This window comes from Rutidosis leptorrhynchoides, unplaced genomic scaffold (genome assembly GCF_046630445.1).
Source record: "Rutidosis leptorrhynchoides isolate AG116_Rl617_1_P2 unplaced genomic scaffold, CSIRO_AGI_Rlap_v1 contig304, whole genome shotgun sequence".
In the NCBI taxonomy this organism is placed as follows: domain Eukaryota; kingdom Viridiplantae; phylum Streptophyta; class Magnoliopsida; order Asterales; family Asteraceae; genus Rutidosis; species Rutidosis leptorrhynchoides.
The window spans coordinates 26,053-52,250 of NW_027266548.1; the positions used below are offsets into that span (position 1 = coordinate 26,053).

The 26,198-nt window shown below is 31.7% G+C and overlaps 2 protein-coding genes across 2 annotated transcripts; both read right to left on the reverse strand.

The window, feature by feature from the left end:
• Positions 1-323: 323 nt before the first annotated feature.
• LOC139882751 (transcription factor PRE6-like) lies at positions 324-1,518 on the reverse strand. The gene is made up of 2 exons (XM_071867027.1): positions 1,390-1,518; positions 324-476 (listed from the first exon to the last, which is right to left on the reverse strand). Exons 1-2 carry the CDS (start codon positions 1,516-1,518, stop codon positions 324-326), a joined length of 282 nt encoding a protein of 93 aa, XP_071723128.1.
• Positions 1,519-16,030: 14,512 nt separating this feature from the next.
• LOC139882754 (ABC transporter B family member 19-like) lies at positions 16,031-22,719 on the reverse strand. The gene is given in 12 exon segments (XM_071867031.1): positions 16,031-16,915; positions 16,917-17,030; positions 17,032-17,241; positions 18,538-18,779; positions 18,883-19,702; positions 19,802-20,025; positions 20,113-20,429; positions 20,533-20,792; positions 21,228-21,428; positions 21,713-21,888; positions 22,297-22,351; positions 22,462-22,719. Coding segments are annotated over 12 exon segments (3,762 nt in total).
• Between the last annotated feature and the right edge of the window lie 3,479 nt (positions 22,720-26,198).

Below are 26,198 nucleotides of genomic sequence, written 5' to 3' on the forward strand. Positions count from 1 at the left end.
ACCATTAGATGGAGGATTTGCTAGTGCAAGTTCTTTTATTTTCTTATAAGATACTTACTATTTTCATCTCAAAACATATAATTTTTTTTTTATAAAAATTTATAAAAAAAATATCATGTATTTTGATACGAAAAGAATGATACTATGGTAGTAATTAGTTACATGACTCAAATTAAACATTATCTGAAGAGGAAAAAGGAACGAGAAAAGGAAAGTTCCAACTTTTTGTTAATTTGATCTGTCTATATATAAGGACCAAATTAAAGTTGGTTAGAAGCTACTTAATTAATATATATATATATATATATATATGGTTCGATCTGTCACATAATTAAACTCCTAATAATGGCGGCCTCTGCACTATCAGCATCAATGGTGGCCAACAACTGAGATAATCGATCACTCAAGTCATCCACCTCTCTGTGCAAGTTTCTTATGTAATTGCATGTCTCTTGTAGTACCTTTGAAGCTGATGCCTTCAAACAAACCAAATATTGCAAATCATAAGTCAATTATATATTCTAATAAAAGGTACTGTCTGATAAATATCTTGAATTCAGAAATCTCAAATGAGATAATGACCAATCACGTATTACATGCATCTAAGAGTTGCACCATATTCTCAAACTAATTTAACACACGTTTATAGAGAAAAATTCTCAATTTCGATATGATATTGGGACTCTTAAAGTTAAACTACGGACATTTAACATTGTTTTGATAAGCTATTGCTATTTGCTAGTTATGGTTTCTCGTGGAAATTATAAAAATACATATTAATTTTAAAAGATGGATATAAAATAAAGATTTTTTGGACGAGATAAACAAATTTACCTTTTTTAAAATATGTCATATTCAGGACAATTAATTTAATTAAATGATTAGACATTTTTAAGTAAAATTTAGAAATGATATTTTCGAAAATTGTGTGTGCTTGATTTTTTTTTAATTAATTTGGATTAATAGTCCCGAAAATGATACTCCCAAAATATATATTTGCATGTTCATCTCTTAAAGACTACTTTTGAGCACCCATGATTTTTTCTCATAATTCATGTAATGGTTCGATGAAACTAAAACTAATAATATATAAAAATTATATTAAAAGTACTACCCACCAACTGCCAAACGAAAACTAAAGCGTATTCATTTTGTATCTGAAATATATTCCGTCTTTAAATATTCTTAATTAAAATATGATAAAAAAACACCATTTTGATAATATATATTTGAAATGAAGACACAAAACAAACATACAAATAAAGTAATTAATAAGAACCTCTTTCTTTATAATTTATATTATATATTATGTAAATTAGAAACACATGGACACAAAGACAATTGAATTAATAAAAAAAGAGAAAATGGAGAATTATGTTAGTTAAGTACCTTATTAGAGCGCCTAGTTTGAATCTCAGGAAGAAGTTGGCGTAACTTAGAGACAAGTTGTATGACCTGGTCATCACTGATACTTGAACTAGTATTTGACTGTTGTCTCCTCGACCTTCTGCTAGACATACTCTTTTAACTTTTGACGACAATGTCAGTTTCAAAAGCCAAAGAAGAAGAAGGAAGAAATTAAAAATATCCTTATGTATTAATTTTGGCGTTTGACAACTGACAATAACTTCTTTCTATTATATGTGTAAACAGAAAGGAAACAAAGGAAAAGGCAAGGAAAAAGAAAGGCTCTCAATTGGGGAAAGTGATAAGAGAAAAGGTTTGGACCACTACACAAATTAAAGGGCACAGAGGGAGAGAGACTACTCTAAGACAGTGATTTTGGATAATATATAGAAGAAGAAGAAGAAAAATTGGATAGAAACAACAAGTGAACGGAGCCTTGATTTATAATGAGAGAGAGTGGGAGAGAGAGTCGATATTAGACCCATGCATCCAAGATATACTCCAATTGATGGATTAGGTTATAAAATATATGTGTAAAATGGACCGGTATAATTTGCAGTCAAATTTATTGGTTAGATTTTAAATATACATATATGTAATATTTGTGCTCACAAATAAAGGTCTGATTTTTATTTCGTTTTGTCTCGATTGTCTTTTTTTGTATTTTTAAATGATTAAATGAGATAAATGGGTGGCTGAAGTAATAATATTCAAAGTTGTAGTGTAAGTAAGAGATAGATGATTATGTTGAGTTGGCTTGTTTCGTGAGGCCAACAATCCAAGATGTTGTGGAAAGTCTAATGAATGTTAGGATTGAATAGAAGAGGAAGAAAAAAAACAATGCAATCAAAATAAAGTTTGGAAAGATAAAGAATGAAAATCAAGGAATTGTTTTAAGTAAAATTGCTGCAAAAACATTCTTATAAGTGTTTAAAATGAAGTTCAAGCAGTCCGGTCTGAAACTGGCCGCCGGAGATGGGCTCAAGATTGATTCAAGCAATGCAGTGAAGAAAAAGAGTACTGTTGCAGGATTGGACTCAAGTGCACATTGTAAAGAATATGAGGATCTTGGTGTCACTCGTAGAAATCTGAAGGATGCTGAAGACATCTCTAGAAATTCGTCGATTGAAAATGCAATTGACAATCTGCGGAGCGATCAACGACCAGTCGGAGCTCAAGCGACATACCAAAATGCTCAGGGAAGTTGTCGGCTACAATAACTCTAAGAGCAATTCATCTACATTTCCCATAATCAAAATGTCCAATTTGAAGGTTAGGATTTCCGTTTATGGCAATATTACAGTAACTTAAAACTTTTCTTTTTAGCTTGTCCCAGAATAAAAATTAGGATTTAGTAGTCCTTTTGCTGCAGTTGATCAAAACAATCGATTCAAAATTCTAGATTCATTATACTAGATGCGGCGAATCGAATGGTTAAGTCAATTTCATCAATTACTAAGTAATGAATAATCTGCAAGCTCGATCAGTTGTGTTCTTAAATTTACTGCTAGAAATTGGGGATTTTGTATGCTACATAGATTTCTTGTTCCTTTCGATTCAATGAAACTACATTATGCATTTAAAAATAGTAGAGAAGGAATCTGCAAGTTTTCAGCATAAGAAGAAGAGAATGATCATTGCCTTAGTTTAGTTCAGTTTACAATTCAACAAGTCCAATAGTCATTTTAATTTCTAGTTAAGTTAGTGAAGAAGTGAAGATGTAGAATCATTTGTTAGAGTATTTAGAAGCTTTCTGCAATGGTAGACATCATTGATCATGCCTGAGACAGAAGTCATCTCCAAAGTGAATATTTTGAAGTATTTTGAAAATTGATCAACTGATTTTGAAGAAGAAGGAATTTTACAGTTACAAGTTACCATTCTACTCAACTGAAGGATTAAAGTTTTGAAAATGAGTAGTGGCCAAGAAAACCGAGCGAAACCGAACTATGTGGCAGCATATCAGCAAAGTGGTTCCAAAAGTAAATTCTGTTTTTTTCAGTTTTACAGTCAACATTTTTCATTTTCTAAAAAATTATAATTCATGTTTTATGACGTCTAGATTTATGATAGACTAATATATAAAGTCCTTAAATTTAAAATTTACTCTTTATGAGCTGTGAATGAAAATCAGAGAAGAAACATTCGAGTTTATCACCATTTTTACAGTTTCAAAAGCTTATTTTCTGCATTTGGTACTTACGAACAACTAAAATCGACCCAACCTTAGCTTTATTAGGATCATCCACCTTTAAACACAAATGAGATAGTCCTGTTTCTGTATTTCATCATCAAATCTATGTCATGGAAGCAAAGACCATCGATTTAGTTTTTGTAGATTGAATTTTTTTTAACCGCAAGTCATTAAAACTAGTCTAATTATTTTTGAATTGTGTTTGTGCTGTCTCTCTTGCTGTGGAGATCGGTTCATCACAATCTGTCATATTATTGTATGGTTAAATATATATTATATTATTATTAAAATTTATAAAAATAGTTAAGGATATAAAATATAATTTATTTAATTATGATTAAGTGATATGATTTAAAATATATTTTAAATTAAAATGAATTAAATGTATAACGAAATAATTCGAGATAAAACGAAAAAGAACGGGCTAATGGTATATATTACTGTGCACTCTTTAAAGGAGAGAGTATGATTAATATCAGATTTCATTAAGAAAAAATGTTGAGAGAATATCAATTTCATACGTCTAATAAGGATTCTAGTCTTCTGGTAACATATTTCATTTAGGGATTACTATGAATTTTCTTAAAAAATATGGATTATATTTATAGTCATCAAACATTAAATTTACTAAAGATTGCCTTCACCACAAGGTCTAGATTGAGGTAATGTCTTGATCACCACACAGTGGATGAAGCGACTGATATCAAAATAACTGTAACTGTAACTCCCTTTTGTATGTTTTTTCCAATTAATATAAAAATATATATTTTTAAGTTCAAAAATATTTTAGACCTATTTTGTTGACATTTTTTTTATATCAAAATATATTATATGTTTAATAATTTATGATAATAATGATTTTTTTTTTTCTTTCTATTTTGTCCTGTATATGATATATTTCTTTTGTCAATTAATTATCTAATTCAATGGAACACATAATTATTGGTGGAAAATAGAACCAACTTCCTAAGTGAATACATCATGTTTATCTAAACGAACGCATTCGAAATTATTTTAGGCCAAACATCAATCGAGTCCCATGCTAAAAATTGATCAAAGTTATGTTGAATACCAAATTTTCTGGCATAGCATGTATAAATTCGTAGTGGTTAATTTAGTAAAATAAAAATTTTATCTTTGCTTCCTTTCATTAATCTATGTGGACTTTCAAAAAAATATCGTGTATTTTGAGAGTAAATATATATTATATAACAATAAATTGAAAACCGCAAAAATCAATAAACATTTTATTTTAGTTCTCTCCGGACATCTTTTTATCTAACAGTCGTGAGATTAATTTTTCGTTCCACCTGTCGGCACACGAATCACGAAGCTTTAGGAACCGTAAACTTTGAAACTGACGATTTCGGACTACTATTCAACTTCTCCGATATATTCTAACTAATTCTAGAGTAATATTTTGATGTGAGGTCATGCTCTCGCTCCTACATATGTACGTTGGGATCTCTCTCAAGTGGTCTTAAAGAAATGTATGTTTGCTTTTGAGCCAACAAACTGGGCCTTCACGTGTATGTATCAACATGACAACATGCATTACCATGTGATCGATCGTTGGACAAAAATCCCCTCCAACCACACTTCGATGGATTTCCATCATCCAATCGCATCTCGACACGTTCGCACGAGGACTTGGATATATTAAATGTTCATCACCTTCCTAGGTGTGCATATGTCAGGGCCAACGAGAATAACATATATAGGTAGTGGCCGGGTTGGGGACGGCGACGTCTTGTATGAATATCAAAAATAAATTTTGAATATCGAATCGGATTAGTAGGCTGAAAATTATTGCAGACAAACAAACTAAAGCAATTACTAACGCCTAAAATTTTTCATTAGGGTACAGTTTACCTTACCTTTTTTTTGAACTTTTTTAGGGTTTACCTCACCTCTGTTATCGGGTTAATATATAGTATACAACAAATTTTATTGAAATATAAATCATGTTGATTGTTGAATATAAAAATGAACGAATATTCTTACTTTTTTAATTTTCGTTTCAAAATAATTGTCAATTTTACTATACAATTTATACATAAAAATTAACAAATATATTGAAACAGATAGTATTTGCACATATAGGACGAATCTAGAAAATTTAAATTTGATTAGTGAGGCAGAAATAAAAATATAGTATATAAAATGGTGCTCACGTATAATTTTTAAAAATTTTATATCAATTATTATATATAATTTTTTTTTCTTTTTTTCCAAAAGTTAGCACTAACTTTTCGTTAAATCCGTTCCTTAATATATATATATATATATATATATATAAACACTAGTGTGCCAATAATGTACAAAGTTCAACTACTTATGAATGATGATACAAAATTTTTCGCCTCCCACTGTTGTTGTCTTCTTGACGAGACCAAGTAATTTATGTGTCGACGTTCTTTGTTGGTCGACGTCAAGATGAGCTAGCATTTACATAAATTTTGAGAAATATTCATATCTTTTCGTGTCTAATTAACTGTTATATTTTTTATATAAAATATATAAAAAATATGACATTTAATTAGGACGGAAGTAGTATATATTATACGTACGAAACTGCTCATCATTACAAATTTTCCCAACGTATTATATAATAAAAATAGCATAAAACAAACATATATATATAAGAATATAGGAAATAAATCTATTTCGAGATGAGGTATAGATACACACTAGTATTTACAAGATTCTAAGATGTTCTAATCACTATCTTTATAGAAATTGGTTTTTTCTTCCTTGTCATGAGACACAACTACGTGAGAGTAGCAAAACCTTGATTGTCAAATGCTCTTCTCACATGCTCATTTCCCTGGCACACACGACATGACACGTGTCATGTGTTGGTCTAGTACACCATATAAATTATTATAGAATAAAAAAATATAGATCATGAGGAGATCAGGAGATATGAGATTCCCATGCTTTTGTCTAACACACTATCACGTGTTACTAGAAATTTGTATACCCCGCCTCCCCTATAATGCCCCATTTGTTTCCAGGACCCCCTTTTGTTCTTCCATGCATGCAAGCCAATAATTCTACAAAGCAACTCAAAATTTGATATGCTTAGTTTAATTTAGTTAATTAATCTTAGTTAAGGATCTCTCATATATATTCATATTGTTTCAATTAAGAATATTGTTTGTTTTGTTAAATGATGTTGGATGTCACGGTAAGTAACTCCACAACTACCTAAGAGAGAGGTCACACAACACGTACGAAATATTGCTTGTTTTATTAAATGGTTTAGATGATTCATGAATAGAGGATCCCGTTCTCAATCCAATAAATACTTACTTGTTGTCCCGTCTTTGACACGTTCAACCAACTTCTTGTAACTCTCATCCGATTATGCACAGGCTTTGATTTTGTCCACGAGACCCGACTCTACCTGAGATCGTCTCCAAATTATTCTTGTTGAGCGTTACCTACCTAGCGAAGAAGCCATACGATAAAAATATTGTAAGCTGCAAAGAAAATAACCATGAATGCAAAAATTTCAAGATCTTATTTTTTTCAGTTTTTATTCCTTTTATTTTTTTGGCTCTCCGAGTATCCTCATATGCGACAGTTTTATTCCTTTTGTTGATTTGGCGTTTTGAGAGAAAAACTGAAATCATCTTTACCAAAAATTAGATTGAGGATTATCAAAAATCGAGAACATAATAGCATATATTCATCAAATCAATACAATGGAGGTTAGAATCATCAAGTTGGCCTCTAGAATCTATGATTTTTTTAGCCCAAACTTCTCTGTTTTTCCCGTTTTTGTTCTTCCTGGGACGAGAAGCTTACGTCTCACCGGCATTGGGGACTTGAGGTAGTCCTTGAATTACTTAATTTCTAGCAAAATTTTATTTGATCTCTTCTTTGAATCAAAATATCAAATAGTTGATATATCCGTACGTGTCCCGTGAAACGCTATACATATATATGGTCAATTCATATTATTGTTAGTTAAGTTCTGAGTCTTTTCAAGCTCCCTTGAGGCTTTCATCAGTAAGTAAAGATTCTACTTCATAAGCACATGATATCTATAAGACACAGATTCTAATTAGCATTCATGCATGATCATGCTTCGAGTCGTTTTTTTTTTTTCTCCCTAAACAAATATAACAAATTAGTGGGTACTAATTGTAGTTGATGGAAAGGTAGAACGAGTTTTGAAGTTATATGCCAACAGCCGACAGCCACAATCCTCAATTTGATTTGCTTGTGGGTTAACTTACAATGTCAAAAGTACTTTTGTGGCCCGACATTTAATTCATGTTGTCTTTCCGCATCTACTACTTAATTTCTTCGCAAGTAAAATCTGAAACTGCTCGAGGGTTGAATAAAATGGATATAGTAATATATTATATTTGTATCAATATATATATTTTTTCATATGGACAAGTATGTTTTTTACTAAATCTTAATACAAACTATCCACTTAAGTCTGCTCCTCCCTACAGTCGAATACATATTTTTAAGAGAAAAAAAATGTCTAATCATTGGACCGTACATCTTAATTGGCATATGAACGAATATTTAATAAATAACCTTCACCAGATTTATATCTATTTAGATGAATCTATATATGAATATAAAATATCATATATTTTAATATAGAGGGAGTAGATGTTAATTAATACTACCTCCATCTCAAAAGAGATACAAAATTTTTAATGCAAATTGCATGTAAAAATTTGTATCTGTTATGGGACAGAAGTTGTATAACTCAAGGCAGTATCTTATCTTATCTTATATCTTATAGACAATAGAAAGACTTTTTCAATTTGTCTCAATTACAATTCAATTATAAATTTTATTGTCAAATCAACATCCGACACATGTCGTTTTATTCACAAATAGTAATTTGACACGTGTATATAAGAACTTTGAGTTTAATTAGGTTTCAAGTTACAATTTTAAATCAATGATATTATTTTATTCCTTTTCTAATTAGAAACTCAAAATACAATAAAAACATAATGATTCCTAATAATTCTACCAATTAATTTTTCTTAATATAATAGGTTTATTCCTAATCAATTTTCAATCAAAAAATCATAATATAATTATAATACACTATATTTTTTCTATTTTTTTTGTTAAACAGTTTTTTCTAATAAAAGTTCATTATATTTTTTTTCTATTCAAAATTAAAATAGGCACATTTTCTTTTTTTCCTATTCAAACGGACATATTGTTAAAAAAATTATTCTTAATCAAATAATAATATATATTATTTTTTTTAAACTTTTTTATTAAACTATATTCTTAATTTAGAACTTTGAGTTTAATTACATTTCAAATTATAATTTTAAATCTATGATTTTTTCTATTCTAATTAGAAAATCAAAACTTATTTCTAATAAAATTATAATACACTATATTTTTTTCTAATTTTTTTATTTCAAAATTTTTCCTAATTAAAATCTATTATATTATTTTTTTCTATTCCTAATTAAAACGGCACATCTTCTTTTTTTTTTCTATTCAAATGGGCATATTGCTAAGAAAAATTATTCCTAATCAAATTAAAATATATATTACTTTTTTTTCAATTCTTTTATTAGACTATTATTCCTAATAAAAATCTGCTATATTTTTTTCCTATTATTAATTAAAACGGACATATATTATTTTTCAAATAAAATAAATTTTTAATTCTAATAGGATTGTAGATTTTGAAATAAAATCAAAATAATTCTAATTGATTTAAAGTTAAAATAATTTCTTTTTGATATAATATTTGACATAAATTTAATAATGTTTAATGCAAATAATTATTATATAATTTTTTTAATATATATTTAAATTATTTATTATTAAATGTTCAGACTTTCCGTCCAACGGATGGGTCCACTGACTAGTATAGACAACAGCATGACTTTTTCAATTTTAAATTGTTCCAATTGCAAACTTAATTGTAAATTCAATTGCAAATTTTATTGTCAAATCAAAATTCGACACATGACGTTTTATTGATGATAATAATTTGATACATGTATTTTAAAATTTTGAATTTAATTTGGTTTCAAATTACAATTTTTAAGTCAATAATATTATTTTTTTTTCCTATTCTAATTAGGAAATTAAAACACACTAAAAATATAATAATTCCAAATAAAATTTTACCTATTACTTTTTTCTAATATAATAATTTTATTCATAATTAATTTCCTATCTATTATTTTAAAAAAAATATATTCCTAATAAATTTATAATACACTATATATATAATTTTCTTATTAAAAAATTTTTCCTAATTAAAATTCATTATATTTTTTTTTCTTATTCCTAATAAAACGGTCATATCTTCTTTTTTCCTATTCAAACGAGCATATTTTTTAAAAAATTATTCCTAATCAAATTATAATATATATTATTTTTTTCTAATTTTTTATTAAATTATTTCAAATAAAATTCTTCTATATTTTTTTTCCTATTCTTAATTAAATGGGCGTATCTTATTTTTCAAACAATTAATAATTTTTCCTAAATTAAATTCATTATAATCCTTTTTCCTATTTCTAAATAGGTATATCTTCTTTTTCCCTAATCAAACGTGCATATTATTAAAAAAATTATTCATAATCAAAATATAATATATATTATTTTTTTCTAATTTTTTATTAAATTATTATTTCTAATAAAAATCCACTATATTTTTTTCTATTTTTAATTAAAATGGACATATATTATTTTTCAAATAATAAGAACAACCAAATTTATTAGGTATAATTTTAAATTTTATTATGAAATTAAATCTTTATATATAATTTTAATTTTTTTCTATGTTTAAATTTTTAATTTTAGGATTCTAGATTTTGAAATAAAATCAAAATAATTATAATTGATATAGAGTTAAAATAATACATTTTATATAATATTTGACACAAATTTAATAATTTTTAATATAAATAATTATTATATAATTTTTATATGATATATTTAAATTATTAATTTTTAAAGGTACGGACATTCTGTCCAACAGACGGATTCACTGACTTGTAGGACATAATTTGGAAACTGAATAAATTTGTAACAGAAATAAACCGATCTGGTTCGATTTAATTCAATTGGCATGCTTGACTCGATTATTGCAGCAATTGGAGGAACTGGTTCACTATGAAGACTAGTCTCATCCGAATTCTATCTGATTAAATTCAAGTCAAGTAGTTATCTGATTTTTGTATTATCTTTTAGGCAGATTTATTCACTTAGAAAGAAAAGAAATCAAGTTGATGAGTTTGGATACAACATAACAACTCAATCAACTTGAACTTCTATCTCTGTGTCTATATAAAGAAGTAACTCGGCAGGAAAATTTCTTAACACGGTTCGCTCGAACACTGTTCACGCGCGCTGCACTGTTCACGTACATACTGTTCATCCAGTTACTGTTTACGCGTCACACTGCAAGAAGATCCAACGTCGTCTACCGAAGAACTTCATCGAAGTATTTTAGATCATCTTGCTTAAAGTTTCATAGGTCTGTAAAATCTACACTTATTTATCTACTTATAAAGACTCATATAAAAGTGTAAACCACTACTATAATCTGGGGATTGGTTATAGTACCTGCTACTGGAACATTGATAAGCAGAGAGTTAATCTTCTTTAAAAAGAGATCCTACAATCGGTTTGGTTGTAGTAGACTCTACTTAGGCTATGGGTGTATGTGTAGTTAGTTGCGGACTAACTAGGGAAATTCCTAATACTATCAGTCAAAAAAGTAGAGTTTGTTTTACTAGGGGTTGGAAAGCAGGTGGTGAAATAAGTCGAGGACTGGTTAAGAGAAATTTCATGTTGTATTTATAATCTCGGTAATAGTAAAGCAGTTTTTGGACGAAATCCCGTGGATATAAGAGTTATTCTGACTCCGAACCAATAAAAATATTGCGTGTCGTTTGCTTTCTTTATTCTGCCTGCTATTTTTATTTTATTATTGTTAAAATAGACTGTATTTTAACACATTGTACAATAACAACAAAATAACATATAATTAACTACCAAAATAAACGACCGATGATATTGAAATTTTAATCTAAGCATGAAATTGTGTTTCCGGTCCGCTTCAAATTTTGGTTTCTGGGTCGGTACGTAGTACTCTTTTCATGTTTCTACTAAAAAGCGTGACATGGCATGCATGCCTAACGACCAGAAAACAGTTGATTTGAGATCAACAACTCTTTAAACAATTAGCCGAAGGTTAAGGAGCTGAATAAAAGGGGAAAAAAATCCTATTCGAAAAGAAAGCCAAAAAGAACATTGATCGAACCTTTTATGACCATTTTAGGGCATATGTGCTTTAATTAAGATGCCTAGCTAATCAAATACATTAACGTAAATTGCATACTAATTATTATAATGGGGATCATTGATCAATTTGGAAAAGAAAATAGTGGCAGTCAAAAGTAAACGGAAACACTACTTTAGAGCCGACAGAAGATCTCATGGAGGAGAGACAATTCCTTTTTAATGGTTGAAAATATATATAGGCATATATATAGCTCGACTGTTCATCGATCCGAACATATTTGCATCCATCAAGGTTGATTTGTTAGTTACCGACTTTATCCACGATTAAAGGGAATTCTCTCTCTTGCCGTTGCATGGAGATATAATATATGCATCATTCATGTTTTGACCAATTAATTGACAACCGAATTTTCAGCCCCTCATTAAGCTAAGGGTTTCATTTTTCATGACATTATCACCTTTATGGATGTGTATATATATGGCGCGAATATACTGATGCAATCTTATAATGAGTTTCTTTGAACAAAAACTTAAAATAATTGAGAGAATTTTCAAAATTAATTTTTTATTTAAGATTCAATTCGATAATCGAATCAAAAGTTATGATTGATTGATTTTTCTCAAAATAATTAACTTGCATGTTCGGGCTTTTACTTTTCGGTCTAAGTAGCATAGTCGTCGGCATATGCTCTACACCATATACCCTCGAAAAAAAATATATGGAGCGATACATTATAAGTCACAATAAGTAGAGGTTTTTTTGTATAGAGAACCGAATTTTAACTTTTTCCACACCTTTTTGCAAGAAAGACGGTGTTTTAACTATTAGACTACAACTTCATATGTATATAGTAAATAAAAATATAAAGTTTGGACAAATATAATTTCTTATAGTACGAGTTGCCCTTCGCCATCCAACACCAATCAACACGGGGGTTTTCGAAAGAAACTTGATAGATTAACATACAATGTGCGTTGGGATTTGGGATGGACGTGTTCGTTTGCTTGTTTTCGTGGGCCTCAGACAGTGGACTTTTTAATCGATTTGTTTGTAGACTATATTTCTAATTTCAAACCAAAAATATAGTACATAACCAACTGGGCCTAATGGGCTGCCAAAATATTTACTTGGGCCTAACTTTACATTCATTTGGGCTCCATAGAGAGCCCAATGGACACATAAAGCAGACCAGCAATTTTGGTGAAATGAAAATGCATTATATATTTATATTCATATCTGATCGACTATGATCGGAATTTAGATTCCATCATACAGAGGCCCACTACAGTAAAACAAAGCTTTTTTTGTGTTGTTGGCAATGAATCGAATTCCAAGTATCACGAAAATCATTGCCTAAAAATCAGAAGTGGTCAGGTCAGGTCAGCTCAATTTGGGGAAACAAAACAAAATTAAATATTGTACAACGTCCTGGAAGGAAAATAATACAGAGTAAAGTAATAATTTAGGGTTGGAGGTATTAGTACAGTTTCATCATTCATCATCAGGATCAGATTCAGTAGTACAGCTAGAACTCTTCAGTTACACAATTGTGGACTCAAGTCCAACTAGAACAAGAAGAAGACAAAGAGTAGAGACATGATATTTATGGAGGAAGAAGGAAGGAAAGGAGAGAATCTAACACTAAATTCTCACGAGAGGACTAAGAAAAATTTCATTCTGAGGTCGACTAGTCCATTCCCTGTAGTTTTCACTCTATACCATCATGTGATTTCTGTTTAATTTTCTGACTATAATGTGTGTTAACGTTACCATGTACCTTTCTCCTGCAACTATGATTAATTGTCTGTATTCAAGCCATTTGTGTGTCAGTTGGTGAAGAAATAAATAAAATTTTACTTGCGAAAACTTACCACTACTTGTGACAAACAAATTAAATAACAAACTGGAATTTACTTCTTTTGATCAAAGTTGTTACTTTGTATAGTCTTTCTTTCTTTCCATTTATACAACAAGAAGTATATATATAGTGACCTTATTCGTCATATTTCCGTTTTAATTCAGACGATCGACACCGAAAATTCTTTCGGGCTAGTATGAAAATATGCTAGATACATTAATTACAAATATGTACATTTGTGTTTGTCTAGTTTTAAACTTTATACACGCGCATCGATCGGTTTGTTTTTCATCTGAAATATATTTTGTTCAAGCATGCTTCAAACGTTGTTTTTATTAATTTTTTATTTGAATATGTTGTTGAAAATATACTATAACAAGATAAAAAATAACGGATGTTCCATAACCATATGCGAAACGAATGAACAAATAACGTATCAACTAACCATGTCTTGTTTGTATGCCTAATTAAGGAGTCCTAAATCTCTTAACTTTAAACATCATCACGTAAACTTAAACCTAAGGGGAACTCATTGAACATTGATGCATGGTATATGGTTAAAAGATCGCAATGAGCTAGCATAGAGTCGTGCTAAATGCACATCATTTTATGTGCACACGATGTGTGCGATTTGTCAACAATGCCTTCAATTTATGAATATTCGGGTCATTTGAAAGGTTTTTAGTCTTTTTGCCCTCTCTGGTGTGCATGATCTGCACACAAAGTGTAGTGTACAGTATTTAGTTTTACCGATGTGGACATGGCCATGAAGGAATTAAAAGTTGATCTATATATCGTGAGGGTAAAATAGTACTCCCCTAACATGTACAAAGTACTAAGCAGGCAACGTGTAAATGTCCACTGAGCCAAACATGGCCCTACTATATGTCATTCCCTCTAAAGGCCAATAATTTCACATTGATCAGGACGGACCTCTTCTTCTTTTCTCGGACATGTCTTCTGCTATACATTGCTTCTTTCACGTTTAGTTCATCAGGTTATCACATTGGTAACTGGCGAGCCAAAATATACTTTACTTTTAAAAGCTGCTTAGCTAGCTATAGGCTACAACAACCTTTTACATATAACAAGTACACATTCCCTTTTTAGTGAGCATAATACATTGCTATCTCAATTTGTAATAGAAACCACATCCATGTGGAATAAAGAAAAAAAAGGTTGGAGCTTTTCTAATGCAAATTGGACAAAGTAGAATATATAGAAGAAGCAGTAAACTCTTTTTCTGATAAAGGGGTAAAGCCGACTAGATAAAGTCTAGTAATATTTTTATAAAATACTAAATTAATAGCGGGAGTTAGTTCTATGAATACAATGTAGATTCAAAGCTTAAAAAAAAAAAATGAATGTATGATCGAGGCCAAAATACTCAAGCTCTGGATAGTTTCAAGTTTTTAAAGTCATTTTAAATCAATTTCCAAAGAGTTGTTTTCAAAACTATGGGACTAAATGGAAAAAAAAAAAAAGAAAAAAAAAAAAAACATCTTTAGTTTGGGTCCTGATGTATAATATTGTGTGGATATCTTGTGCTTGGATGATACCCATTTTGGAAACATACTTAAGCTTGGCATCTAATAAATACACCAGTTCTTATCCTATGATTTGCAATAATTCCTCATATGATGTGTTTTCTTCCATTTAGTTGTTGATGTGGATATATATGAAATTGCCTTTTGTTTCTGTTTACCTGTCTTATAATTTAAACGGGGGAGTGGGGCCTTCAATTCCTGGAAAGCAAGATAGCATGACACTTATCGACAAGTTAAGCACATGAATTAGATTACGAAAGAAGTACAACATATATCAACAAAGATAGATGTTGATATCATCCAAGGCATAGTTGCTTTTCAGATTTTTTCTCTGTAATATTACCTCCGTCCCTAACTAACTGTCGTTTTTTACGAAAAACGATAATTAATTAGGGACGAAATCCTGATATGGCATATTGCCACCCTCAAAAATATTTTAATTAGAGCAATTAACAATGATAAGGAAATTGACAAAACACGATAGATGTTATCAATGTTCTTTAAATTGTTAGGAAAGAATAGAAAATTTATATAAGCAATCAAGATATATAAAAAAGATGAGGAAAATGAATAATTAGATAATAGTAATAATATTACAGCTAGCTGCTAAACCCCATGGAAATGGGCAGTAGTCCTCGGAGGATAGTTTTCCACATTTTCATTATCTACACCTCAGCAGAAAAAAGGAGGAAAATAAAAATTAAACTGAAAAAAAAAAAACCCAAAAGGTTAATAAAAGGGACCCTGAAACATAATCATATGTGATGGTGTTGTAGCTGCAAAAGTCTAGAATAAGCTCCTTCCGGTCGGCTAATTAACTCGCCATGGCTCCCTTGTTCAACAATCCTTCCATCTTGGACAACTCCAATGCTATCCACTCCTCTGATCGTCGACAACCGATGAGCCACAAGGACAGTGGTCCGTCCCCTCATTAGCCTTTCGAGTGCTTCCTGTAAGACACATTCTGATTCGGCATCGAGTGCGCTTGTCGCCTCGTCGAGCAATAATATTGTCGGGTTCTTAAGCACGGCTCTAGCAATAGCAATCCTCTGTTTTTGTCCACCAGAGAGCTGAACACCTCTTTCGCCGACCGGTGTTTTGTAGCCGTCAGGCAATGCGCTAACGAATCCGTGCACATTAGCTGATCGAGCAGCTTCAATAACTTCGGCTTCCGTCGCGCCTTCTTTGCCGTAAGCTATGTTATCGAAGATGCTCGAGGCGAAGAGGGCTGGTTCTTGTTGGACTAATCCGATTTTTAGCCTAAGCGACTTCAAGTTCAATCTCCTTACATCCTTTCCGTCGATCATAACTTTTCCGACTAACGGATCGTAGAATCGTTCGATCAATGAGATAACTGAACTCTTTCCGGACCCACTAGCTCCAACCAATGCTTGACTTTGACCAGCACGGATCCTAAGGTTGAAATCCTTGAATACTTGAACATCAGGTCTGGATGGATATGCAAAATCTACGTGTCTAAGTTCAATATCCCCACGGATGGTTTCAACAGGATCGCTCTCGGGATCATCAGGATCTATCCTGGTGGACCGGTCCAGGATGGCGAAGACCGAACCGACCGATTCACCGCCTCTGATAATTTCGGGAGCCAGGCTAACTGTCTCCGCAACTGAATTTGCTGTGGACGACCAATACTACGAAGACCTTGATCACTTTGGAGAATGTGGAGACTCCTTTGCTGACGAGGTGGGCTCCGTACCAGAGAATGAGGGCTTCGGAGCCGTATAGGGCAAGCTGGGGAGAGACCGAAGAGCGAGCCGGCTGTTAGGCTTCGTCGGAGGCTTTGCATCTGAGGGACACGGAGGTGGTAGGAGAAGAGGGAGAGGATCTTGTCTTGTGCATTGAATGCTGCCACTGTACGGATGTTGCTCACTCCTTCACCGGCTATCATGCTCGTCTTTGCATGTGCCTTGGCCGTATCTCCGGCAAATCCTTTCAGGGAGAGTTGCTGCAAAATGAAAATAGACAGCAGTCATTATCGAAATAAAGCAAGTCTTATTTGGTCTAGATGATTATTGCTACATGTTTTAAGGCCATGTCTTGTATCCATGAAGTGTCAAATCGTTAAGGAAAAGATTATATGGGTCCTGAAATCCTGAAGATAATGTAAATGAAATCTTGATCTTAAAAAAATCAACTTTAAGCTTGAAACTGTTCTAAGTTGACAAGCCACTAACTGAATTCATTCACCACAGGAAAAAAAGGGACCCTAAAAGGAAAAGGCCAAGATGATACTAGTTTGATTAAATATCTTGGACAATGACATTGTTCACAGACATGTTCTGCATATTTCTTGCAGGTAGTCGTTAATCAATCAGTCTTATTTCACTGTTAATGCTCCAATACAACAGAATCCAAAAGACTCGGCGCTAGTATTTTGAAAACGAACTCAGATTCTGGGACCCCACAAATACTTTGAAGCCTACTAGTACTAGACTAGAAAAACAATTTCCCAACAACTCTTTATGGGCATAACAATCCTTTTATTTTTCAAAGTCACTGCTATGCCACTACACACTGTCCCTGACACTTCTCTATCATTCATATGAAAGTTGATTACTTTTATTTAATTACTTTTATGTGAAGGTTAATATGGATTATTAATCACGGGTCGAGAACCAAAGTAATGAACCTAGATTAGAGAACCTTTGAAAAGTATCAGACACCACTGATAAACAAAAGGAGAGTGATATAAACTAGACATGTTGAAACTTTGATTATGATGGCAGCAATGAAATATAAAAAGAGAAGGCCAAATCAAAGTGTCATAGAAATTAGAAACTGGTGGAATCTTGATTAAATTAATCGTCACACTGTTATTTATAAGGCTTAAATATTAGAATAATGTTCAATGGGAGTAATTTTATTGTCTTTGTGAGGGACTGAGGGGCCTTTTGAACCAGACTTGGAGGGAGCACGTGCAGTGAACCTGTGTAATGATGCTATTCATTTTTTATTTATTCTTTTGTCCTTTAATAATGTGTTAGATTCCGAAGCTCAAAAGCAGATACTACAAAAAAATGTGACATTGATCCAAGGGAAAGAAAAAATAAACCCTATATTTATAGTTGAAACAACCCATATGCCCCTAGCTGGATTTTAGGATTGGGTCAACCTTTCAGGTTCAAAACTAGGAATTTTTTATTGAAGCATCATCTTTTTTTAAAAAATAAACAATGGATAAATGAAGTTGAAATAATTTAATGCATTTTTTTAAAAAAAAATTAAGGAAATGTGAGCTTACCTGAGCAAAGTTGGCAAGGACTAGAAGAGGGAAGGTTCCTAGTATGAGAAGGGAAACTCTCCACTCAACAATGAACGCAACTATGAATGAAGTGAGCAATGAAGTCATGTTTTGCAAAATCACAGAGATCCTCTCGGCAATGGCAGATTTCACATCAGCAGCATCTGTTGCCAATCGAGCTGCCACAAGGCTTGAGTTATGCTCTTCCTCGTCAAACCATCCAACTTCATTTCTTAAAATTGCTGGAACATTAAAAATATCATGAGAATTATAAAAAGAAACTGATTATTCTCTCTTTTTTCTTTTTTTAAGTATAAGCACACAATAACGTTAGAAAATAAGTACCTGCAAGCATCATCCTCCTTACTCTTGTAGTGAGGTTCTCTCCCATGATGCTAAAGAAGTAATGCTGAATCAAATATGCAACAACGGCATAAAGACCAGCTCCAATGTAAACAAAAACGTATTCTTTCGTCTTCCTCTCCATTGAAGCAGAATTCGTATAGTAGAAAACCTCAATCATGTTGCTCATCACTATTGCAAACGTAGGACCGATAAATCCTGAGAGAACAGAACCTACGACGCCCATTATCGAATAAGGCCATTCAGGAGCATTTAGCTTTAGAAGCCTTAAGAAATATCCAGAAGGTGCTGGATTCTTCTTTTCCGTTTCGGCATTCGAAATCATCTCAATCCGTCCATCAGCTCCGGTACTGTAAGAGTAGCTCAAGTTCCGTAAGCTACCTGATCGTAAGCTTAATGACTTTGTCGAAAGCGAATGGCTCAGACGTGTTGAACGTGTCCTTCGCGTCGAGGGGTTTGCGAATTCTCGATTTCTCACCATTTCCTGGAATCTGATTAAAGAAGCATAAGCTCCTGCTTTAGAAATGAGCTCTTCATGGGTTCCGGTCTCGACAACTTGCCCTTGCTGTAAAACTGCAATCGAGTCGACATTTCTAATCGTAGAGAGACGATGAGCAACAACTACTGTGGTTCTTCCAACCATTAGACGATCTAATGCTTCCTGAACGATACTTTCAGAGCCAGCATCAAGAGCACTAGTTGCTTCATCAAGAAGTAAGATCTTAGGATTTTTCAACATTGCCCTAGCAATTGCAATTCTTTGCTTTTGACCACCAGACAGTTGAACTCCTCGTTCACCAACCTAAATTTCACCCCAAAAAGCCAACATTTCAGATACTGTGAGGATTTAATAATCTGATCATTTTCGTCAAGAACTCAGAATGATTGTAATTTAACCAACCTGAGTATCATAACCATTTGGGAGCAATGTAATGAAGCTATGTGCATTCGCAGCTGAAGCAGCGGCCTCAACATCGTCCATGGTAGCTTCGGGTTTTCCATAGAGTATGTTCTCAAGTATGGTGGTGGCAAAAAGTGCAGGTTCTTGGTTGACCAATCCAATTTGGTCACGCAACCATCTAAGCTCTAAAGTCTTAATGTCAACATCATCCAGCAAAACTTGTCCTGCTTAGTCAATAATAAGTGTCATTAAAGCCTCCATCAATTAAACAAGTCAATTTTTGAAAAAAAGGGCCCCTAGCTAGCAATTACCTCGATTAGGATCATAGAATCTCTCAATCAAGGAAACCACTGTGCTTTTCCCTGATCCACTCCCACCAACAACAGCTACAGTCTTTCCAGCAGGGAAGAAAATCGAGAAGTTTCGGAAAATGAAAACGTCTGGCCTTGAAGGGTAGCTGAAAGTAACATCTTTGAATTCTATGTTGCCATTGACCTCAGTCAAGCACTTTCCATCAGAAGGGTCTTGAATTATGGAAGGCTTCTGCTTGATAATCTCCATTAATTTGTATCCAGCTATTTTGCCTTTGCTAAATGCACCCAGATTTGAAAATGACTGGCCTAGACTCCTATAAACAAAACAATCTTGATTCTATGAACACAACAAAAAGAGCTTTAAACATTGCTCGAGAAAAAAATAAAAGAAGAAGCTTGAGCATGGTATATTCTTACATTCCACCAACAATGGCAGAAAAGATGGCTGTGAATGCTTTTCCTCCATCAGTCTGTCCATTCCTGATAAAAACGCCGGCGTACCAGAAGACGAGGGCCCACGACATGCACGCAATTCCATAGGTACAACCGAGACCGAGACCTTTAGCCATCCCGGCTTTGTAACCTAACTGCAAGGTGTTTTGTATTGCATCTGAATAGGAACTCAAGGCCTTGCTCTCACCAACATAAGAATAAACTGTCCGAACTTGAGCAATAGCCTGCAATGTTTGAACATTGAAAATGTAGAATTATCAGAGTAATGTCAATGGATTTATTGTGATAAATTATAAATTACCAAGGCAGTCAAAGTTGAACAAATTTAAAACCTTTGCAATTACTTGAAGCTATTTTTCTATCTAAATGAAAACGTCTTTTTGTCTCCATCAAGGCACGTGCGACAGATACAGTTATAAGGAAAATCTAGCCATATGGAAGCCTGCACATGCCCCACTATGATTTCACGCACAGAATGCTTAGAAAGTTGTCAAAATATTCTAAAGCTGAATAGAGGCCCCACAAAAAACTAACATGATATCAAGATGCAAACTTTTTTCATCATCATCAAAAATAAACGTGAACTCAGAAAAGGCAGCCAAAATGAAGCAATCCAATTATATTTTACACATCTCAAAATAAATTTACACCAAATTCACCTGCTCTGCAATAATTCCAGCATTTGCATAAGATTCACGACTCTTGGAGGTGAGACCAGTCAGAGTATATGCATACAAGCCTCCGGCGAAAGCAATTCCCGGTATTACGGCAACACTAAGAAGTGCTAACTTCCATGCTGACACGAAACCAACCACCAATCCAGCAAGAAATGTTGACAAATAATGTATAAAGTTCCCAACCTAAATCAAATTTAAAGAATTCTTTAGTCTAACATAAATGAATAACACACAATTATCACCCTTATAAACTTATTATCTTGCACTAACAGATTTTCAAAAAAAACAGTTCAAGTCTAAATTGTCACACTTGGTAACATTTTCTGGGGCCAGGATTGCATTAATGGATATCAACAAACCCCTATTGAGGAATTTGCAAACCTAACACTAGCCAAAGAATTCATTTCTATTAGCACAACTATTGTGAGAGAATTAAATACGCTCCAAATTTGGTTTGAAAATTTTACCTTCTCACTAATGGCATCTTGTACAAGAAGGGTATCCGTTGAGACACTAAAAACAATATCACCAGTTCTTGCATCAGTGTCGAAAAACCCAACATCTTGTTTCAAAACTGCCTCTAGATACTTCTTCCTTAGTGTGCTTACTTGCCTCTCACCAGAATACATCCAACAAGCAATCTCTGTAGTGAAAAAAAAGAATCACAATCTATAATTACATGTTTTTAACTGTCCAGTAAATAAATTACTTCTTACCAAACAAAAACAAAAATTAGGGGCACACACACATGATGTTTAAACATATTTGAGAAAAGTACTACTGGTCTATTTAGATGCATTAAATGTGAGAGGGATCGATCTATGATTATGTTTTGTTCAATAGTATAATGTAAGGAAATTTTAAATAAATAGAACAAGAGCAGAAAAAGATGAGACAGTCCATGGGACCACGTGGGTTAGTTCTCAAACTCAGTCACGGCCGTCCGATGAGACTCCGATCAGTAGTGATCCCATTCGCAATACAAAACAAAAAAGATTTAAAATTGAACCGAAAAAACGCTGATAATAAATGAATTACAGTTTAGACTTACCACAATAGGATGATACACAAACCACGAGGCCAAGGTAAACGAAATACAGAGCATACTGCATTAATGAATAAAAAAAAAGGAATCTTTAGATCTGAGATAAGTAATAAATGAGGAAGAAGATGATCAAAATTGAAACTTTTTTACTGGGTTTTAGTATTTATTTACCTTGGATACTTCCTGGGTCATTTTGTGTAAATCAGTTTGATTTTTGCCAAAGCCATTGACCATTTCACCAAACAGTAGGAAGAAGACAGGCATTGAAGAGCCATGGATGATAGCTCCGAAGCTTCCAAAGATCATAAGCATCCAATCATACTTGTCTGCAAATGAGAATAGCTGATAAAAGGGCAAGCTTTGCTCTTTTTTCTTCTCTGCTTCTGGTAATGGAGATTTGGTCGTCTCTGTTATAGTCTCTGCCGCCATTTTTTATTCAGCGGCCAAAAAAAAAAGAACTCAACTTTTTTTCAAAATAAACCCAATAAAAGAAAAAAAAAAAAAGTTGACTCGAGTCAATAACACTAAAGGGTAGCTAGTGCCATTGTCAAAATAAGATTTTTGAGCTTTCAAGGACTGAAATAAGAGATTATTGCACTCATTTTTTAGGTCTTGAAGAAGCAGCCAATGTCGATTTCTGGTTTTGGGTTAACAGTTCAAGAGAAGGGGAGAGAGAGAGTGTAAGAGTGAGTGTTTATTTGGGTTAGAGTTTGACCAACAGTCAAATGAGAATTGAGGAGAGGAGCATATATGAATGTGATGTGAGAGTTTTTTAAGAGAGAGATTGGATTTTTATAGTAGCAGAAGTACTCATATATTAGTACCATTAATAAAAAAATAAGGATACATTATTAATTTATAGTGGATAAGCTCTTGTAGTTTATTAATTTATAGTAATAGGCCCTTTATTATTTTTATATAATTCGATTCTTCAGTTTTTTATTTTGAAATTTGCTAAATTCATGATCAATAATACTTGTAAACATAGAATTAAAGGACTAACTATTAAAAATTGATAAAATATAATAACTAATTTTTTTATATTATCTCTATTGAAGGCTGAAGAATTTTTTTAAGAAGATAATTAAAGAAAGAAAATAAACTAAACTTTCCTGCTTAAAACTTAATTAACAGTCTGTTTGTGTCCAGCGTTTACTACTACTTTTGTATGAATGTGTGCTGTCTCGTATGCTCCCTTGAGCTATGTGCCTCACTGTTTATCTTGGATTTTAACTTTACAACTTGGTATAAATCATATACTTTACTTTCTGTTTATATTATCCTTTGTTTGCATCTTCGTTGTTTTTTTTACATAATTAATAATTGTTCTGCTTCTTCATCTTCTTGACGTTCTCTAATTATCATCCTCCTCCAATGTTCAATTCAATATAGTAGTTATAAATAATAATTTTAGATGTCATTTCCACACGGAAAATGATATGCTTCACACAATATATAAAAAATTATTAATTATCTCTCTCTATATATTTTATTTCCGTTTCTAATTAATTAAAACATTTACTATATATTTTATGTAGTACGTGTGACAGTTAATTAAAGTCGGAAAAATAATAATGTTAAATTTTTTGTGAATTTTGAGTATGTCTATTTTATCGAATCGAATGAATGATATCATTTGATATTCAATCCTAAAAGAGACCATTCTCGATGTGAACATTTTATCTAGATATTTTGTTTATACTGTCAACTGTGTATAGAGAATTACAGCGCAATGATTATTCAAAATATGATGGAGAAGAATTGGGTTGGGTGTTCTTATTACTATTAGAGATGAAATTGTTATCACATATTACTTTCATTTCAAAATAATCCATATTTTAAATTTTAATTACATGTATAATTAATTAGATGTATTAAATATAATTTTATAAAGAAAAAAATAATTTAAGTTTTTTTTAAAATTTAGTAAAATATGTATAGTTTAAAAAAATATTTTATTTTAAAAAATATTCTCATTATATCTATTAATTACACATACCAACTTAAAATATTGACTATTTTGAAATGGAAAAAGTACAATATTATACATTTTTATGTTAAACACTTAACACTTTTTTTTAGAGGTTTGTTAAACACTTAACACTTGAACACAAACTAATAATTTTTTTTTTTAATTCATATTACAAACTACCCATCTAATTAAAATCCGTTTTAGCTTGAAGTAGAAATATTGAATCCACTATCTCCTTGCTGGGTAAATGCGTAATCAATTGATTAGTGGGCGCAAACTAATAAATTTTGTGTCTATAAATAAACTAGAATAAATAAGTGTAATAACATTAACATCAACGTACAATTAAATTCAAAAAAAAAAAAAACATCAACGTACAATAAGAAGTATGAGCAGGTTGGCAATGAATACCTTATTATGAAACAGTAACTCATTCAGAGTGTAAAAATTTAAGGCTTCGACCTCTAAGCTATAACGGACAAGAGAATAAAAAAAAAAAAAAAAAAATTTACTTCCTCCTCCTCTCTCTGTCATCTTTCATTCTTATTATTTATTAATTAGTAGTATTTATTTTCTTTTGGTACATTATTAATTGAGAACTGCAAGTATTGCAGAAAGTCCACACCCTTCTCAAGTATATGAAACTAATTAATTTCACGGTATTGAATTGAATTTGCTATGGCCCAACCCTTTTGTCTCTCTGTGTGTACTACAGATATTTCAAATTTTGAGCTCGATCTCAATCATTTTGTCTTCTAAACTTATACCGTATAAATAAATCTCAGAATTAAGTCTAAATTGTTGTGATGTATAAAAGATGATGATTGATGATCAACATGTTCAGTGTTTATTCATAAATTTACATAGATGTAAAAGTACGTATATCTTATAAAATCCTTTTCTAAGTTTAGAATAGATATCTTATAAATCTTAGAGGTCTAAATTGTTGTGACATAAAATGTACTTATGAATTACAAAATACATATGGTATATACAGTATTTCATGAAAAATCTCGGATATAATGTAAAGAATCCTCTTAGAACTAATGCCTCTTGTGGATTTTAATTTAAAGCCGAGTTCAAGAACTATTTCACTGCTTGTATACATATCTTCAAATGTTCTAAAACTGAAATATAATTTTTTAATAGAAAATACATTATTGAGTTCGAAGTCATTTGTATTGAGTACGTACACAATGTCCATTTAATTTGTTTACATCTCAATTCTCTACTATATATGTATATATTTATTCTTTCAAAAAGCTTTGGTTTATTTTCTCAATAATTGGATCATGCATGCAGGCTATTGTATTTATACAAATTAATCATATATATATATATATATACATGCATGTGTGTGTGTGTGAGATTGAAAATCATGTGTGAACAAGAAGGGTATTTGTCTGCCTACAAAAACAAACATATATACTCCCCTTCTCTATTTCAATGGAGTATAAACAAACCCTGCTCATAGCTCTCTGCCTACATGTGATTGTGAATTCTCATTTTTATATATTTAAAAAAAAAATCTCATTTTTATTTTCACTCTATAGCAAATATTTCTTTCAATATCTCCTGCTATGCTTATTTAAGTTATTTTTCTTATTATTATTTTTTAATTGTGTGAGTTTGATAATTTCAGCATTTTGGCATTTTCCTTTTTGTGAGTTTATTATATAATTGAAACGAACTGAAATGATAGATTTTATTGGTCCATTTTGTATTTGCATAACCAGAATTGGGCTTTCTTTTCTTTCCATATCAATGTCGAGAAGCTATAACATTACCATATGTATGTCTCGAAATGATATAAACCCCAATCGTGCTCATCGTCACTTCAGTCGCTTCCAATCATTTGCTTCTTAACGGTTTGATTGCCAATGGTTGGTTCAATTTCTGAACCCACAAACTTAATTAAATCAGTTTTTATTCTCTA

What these genes read in the sequence shown, in the direction of transcription:
- LOC139882751 (XM_071867027.1), bottom strand. Translation starts at nt 1,518, where the DNA reads ATGTCTAGCAGAAGGTCGAGGAGACAACAGTCAAATACTAGTTCAAGT. An exon ending in AAACTAGGCGCTCTAATAAG is followed by an intron (nt 477 to 1,389) that starts GTACTTAACTAA and finishes GTTTGTTTGAAG; the next exon opens with GCATCAGCTTCAAAGGTACT.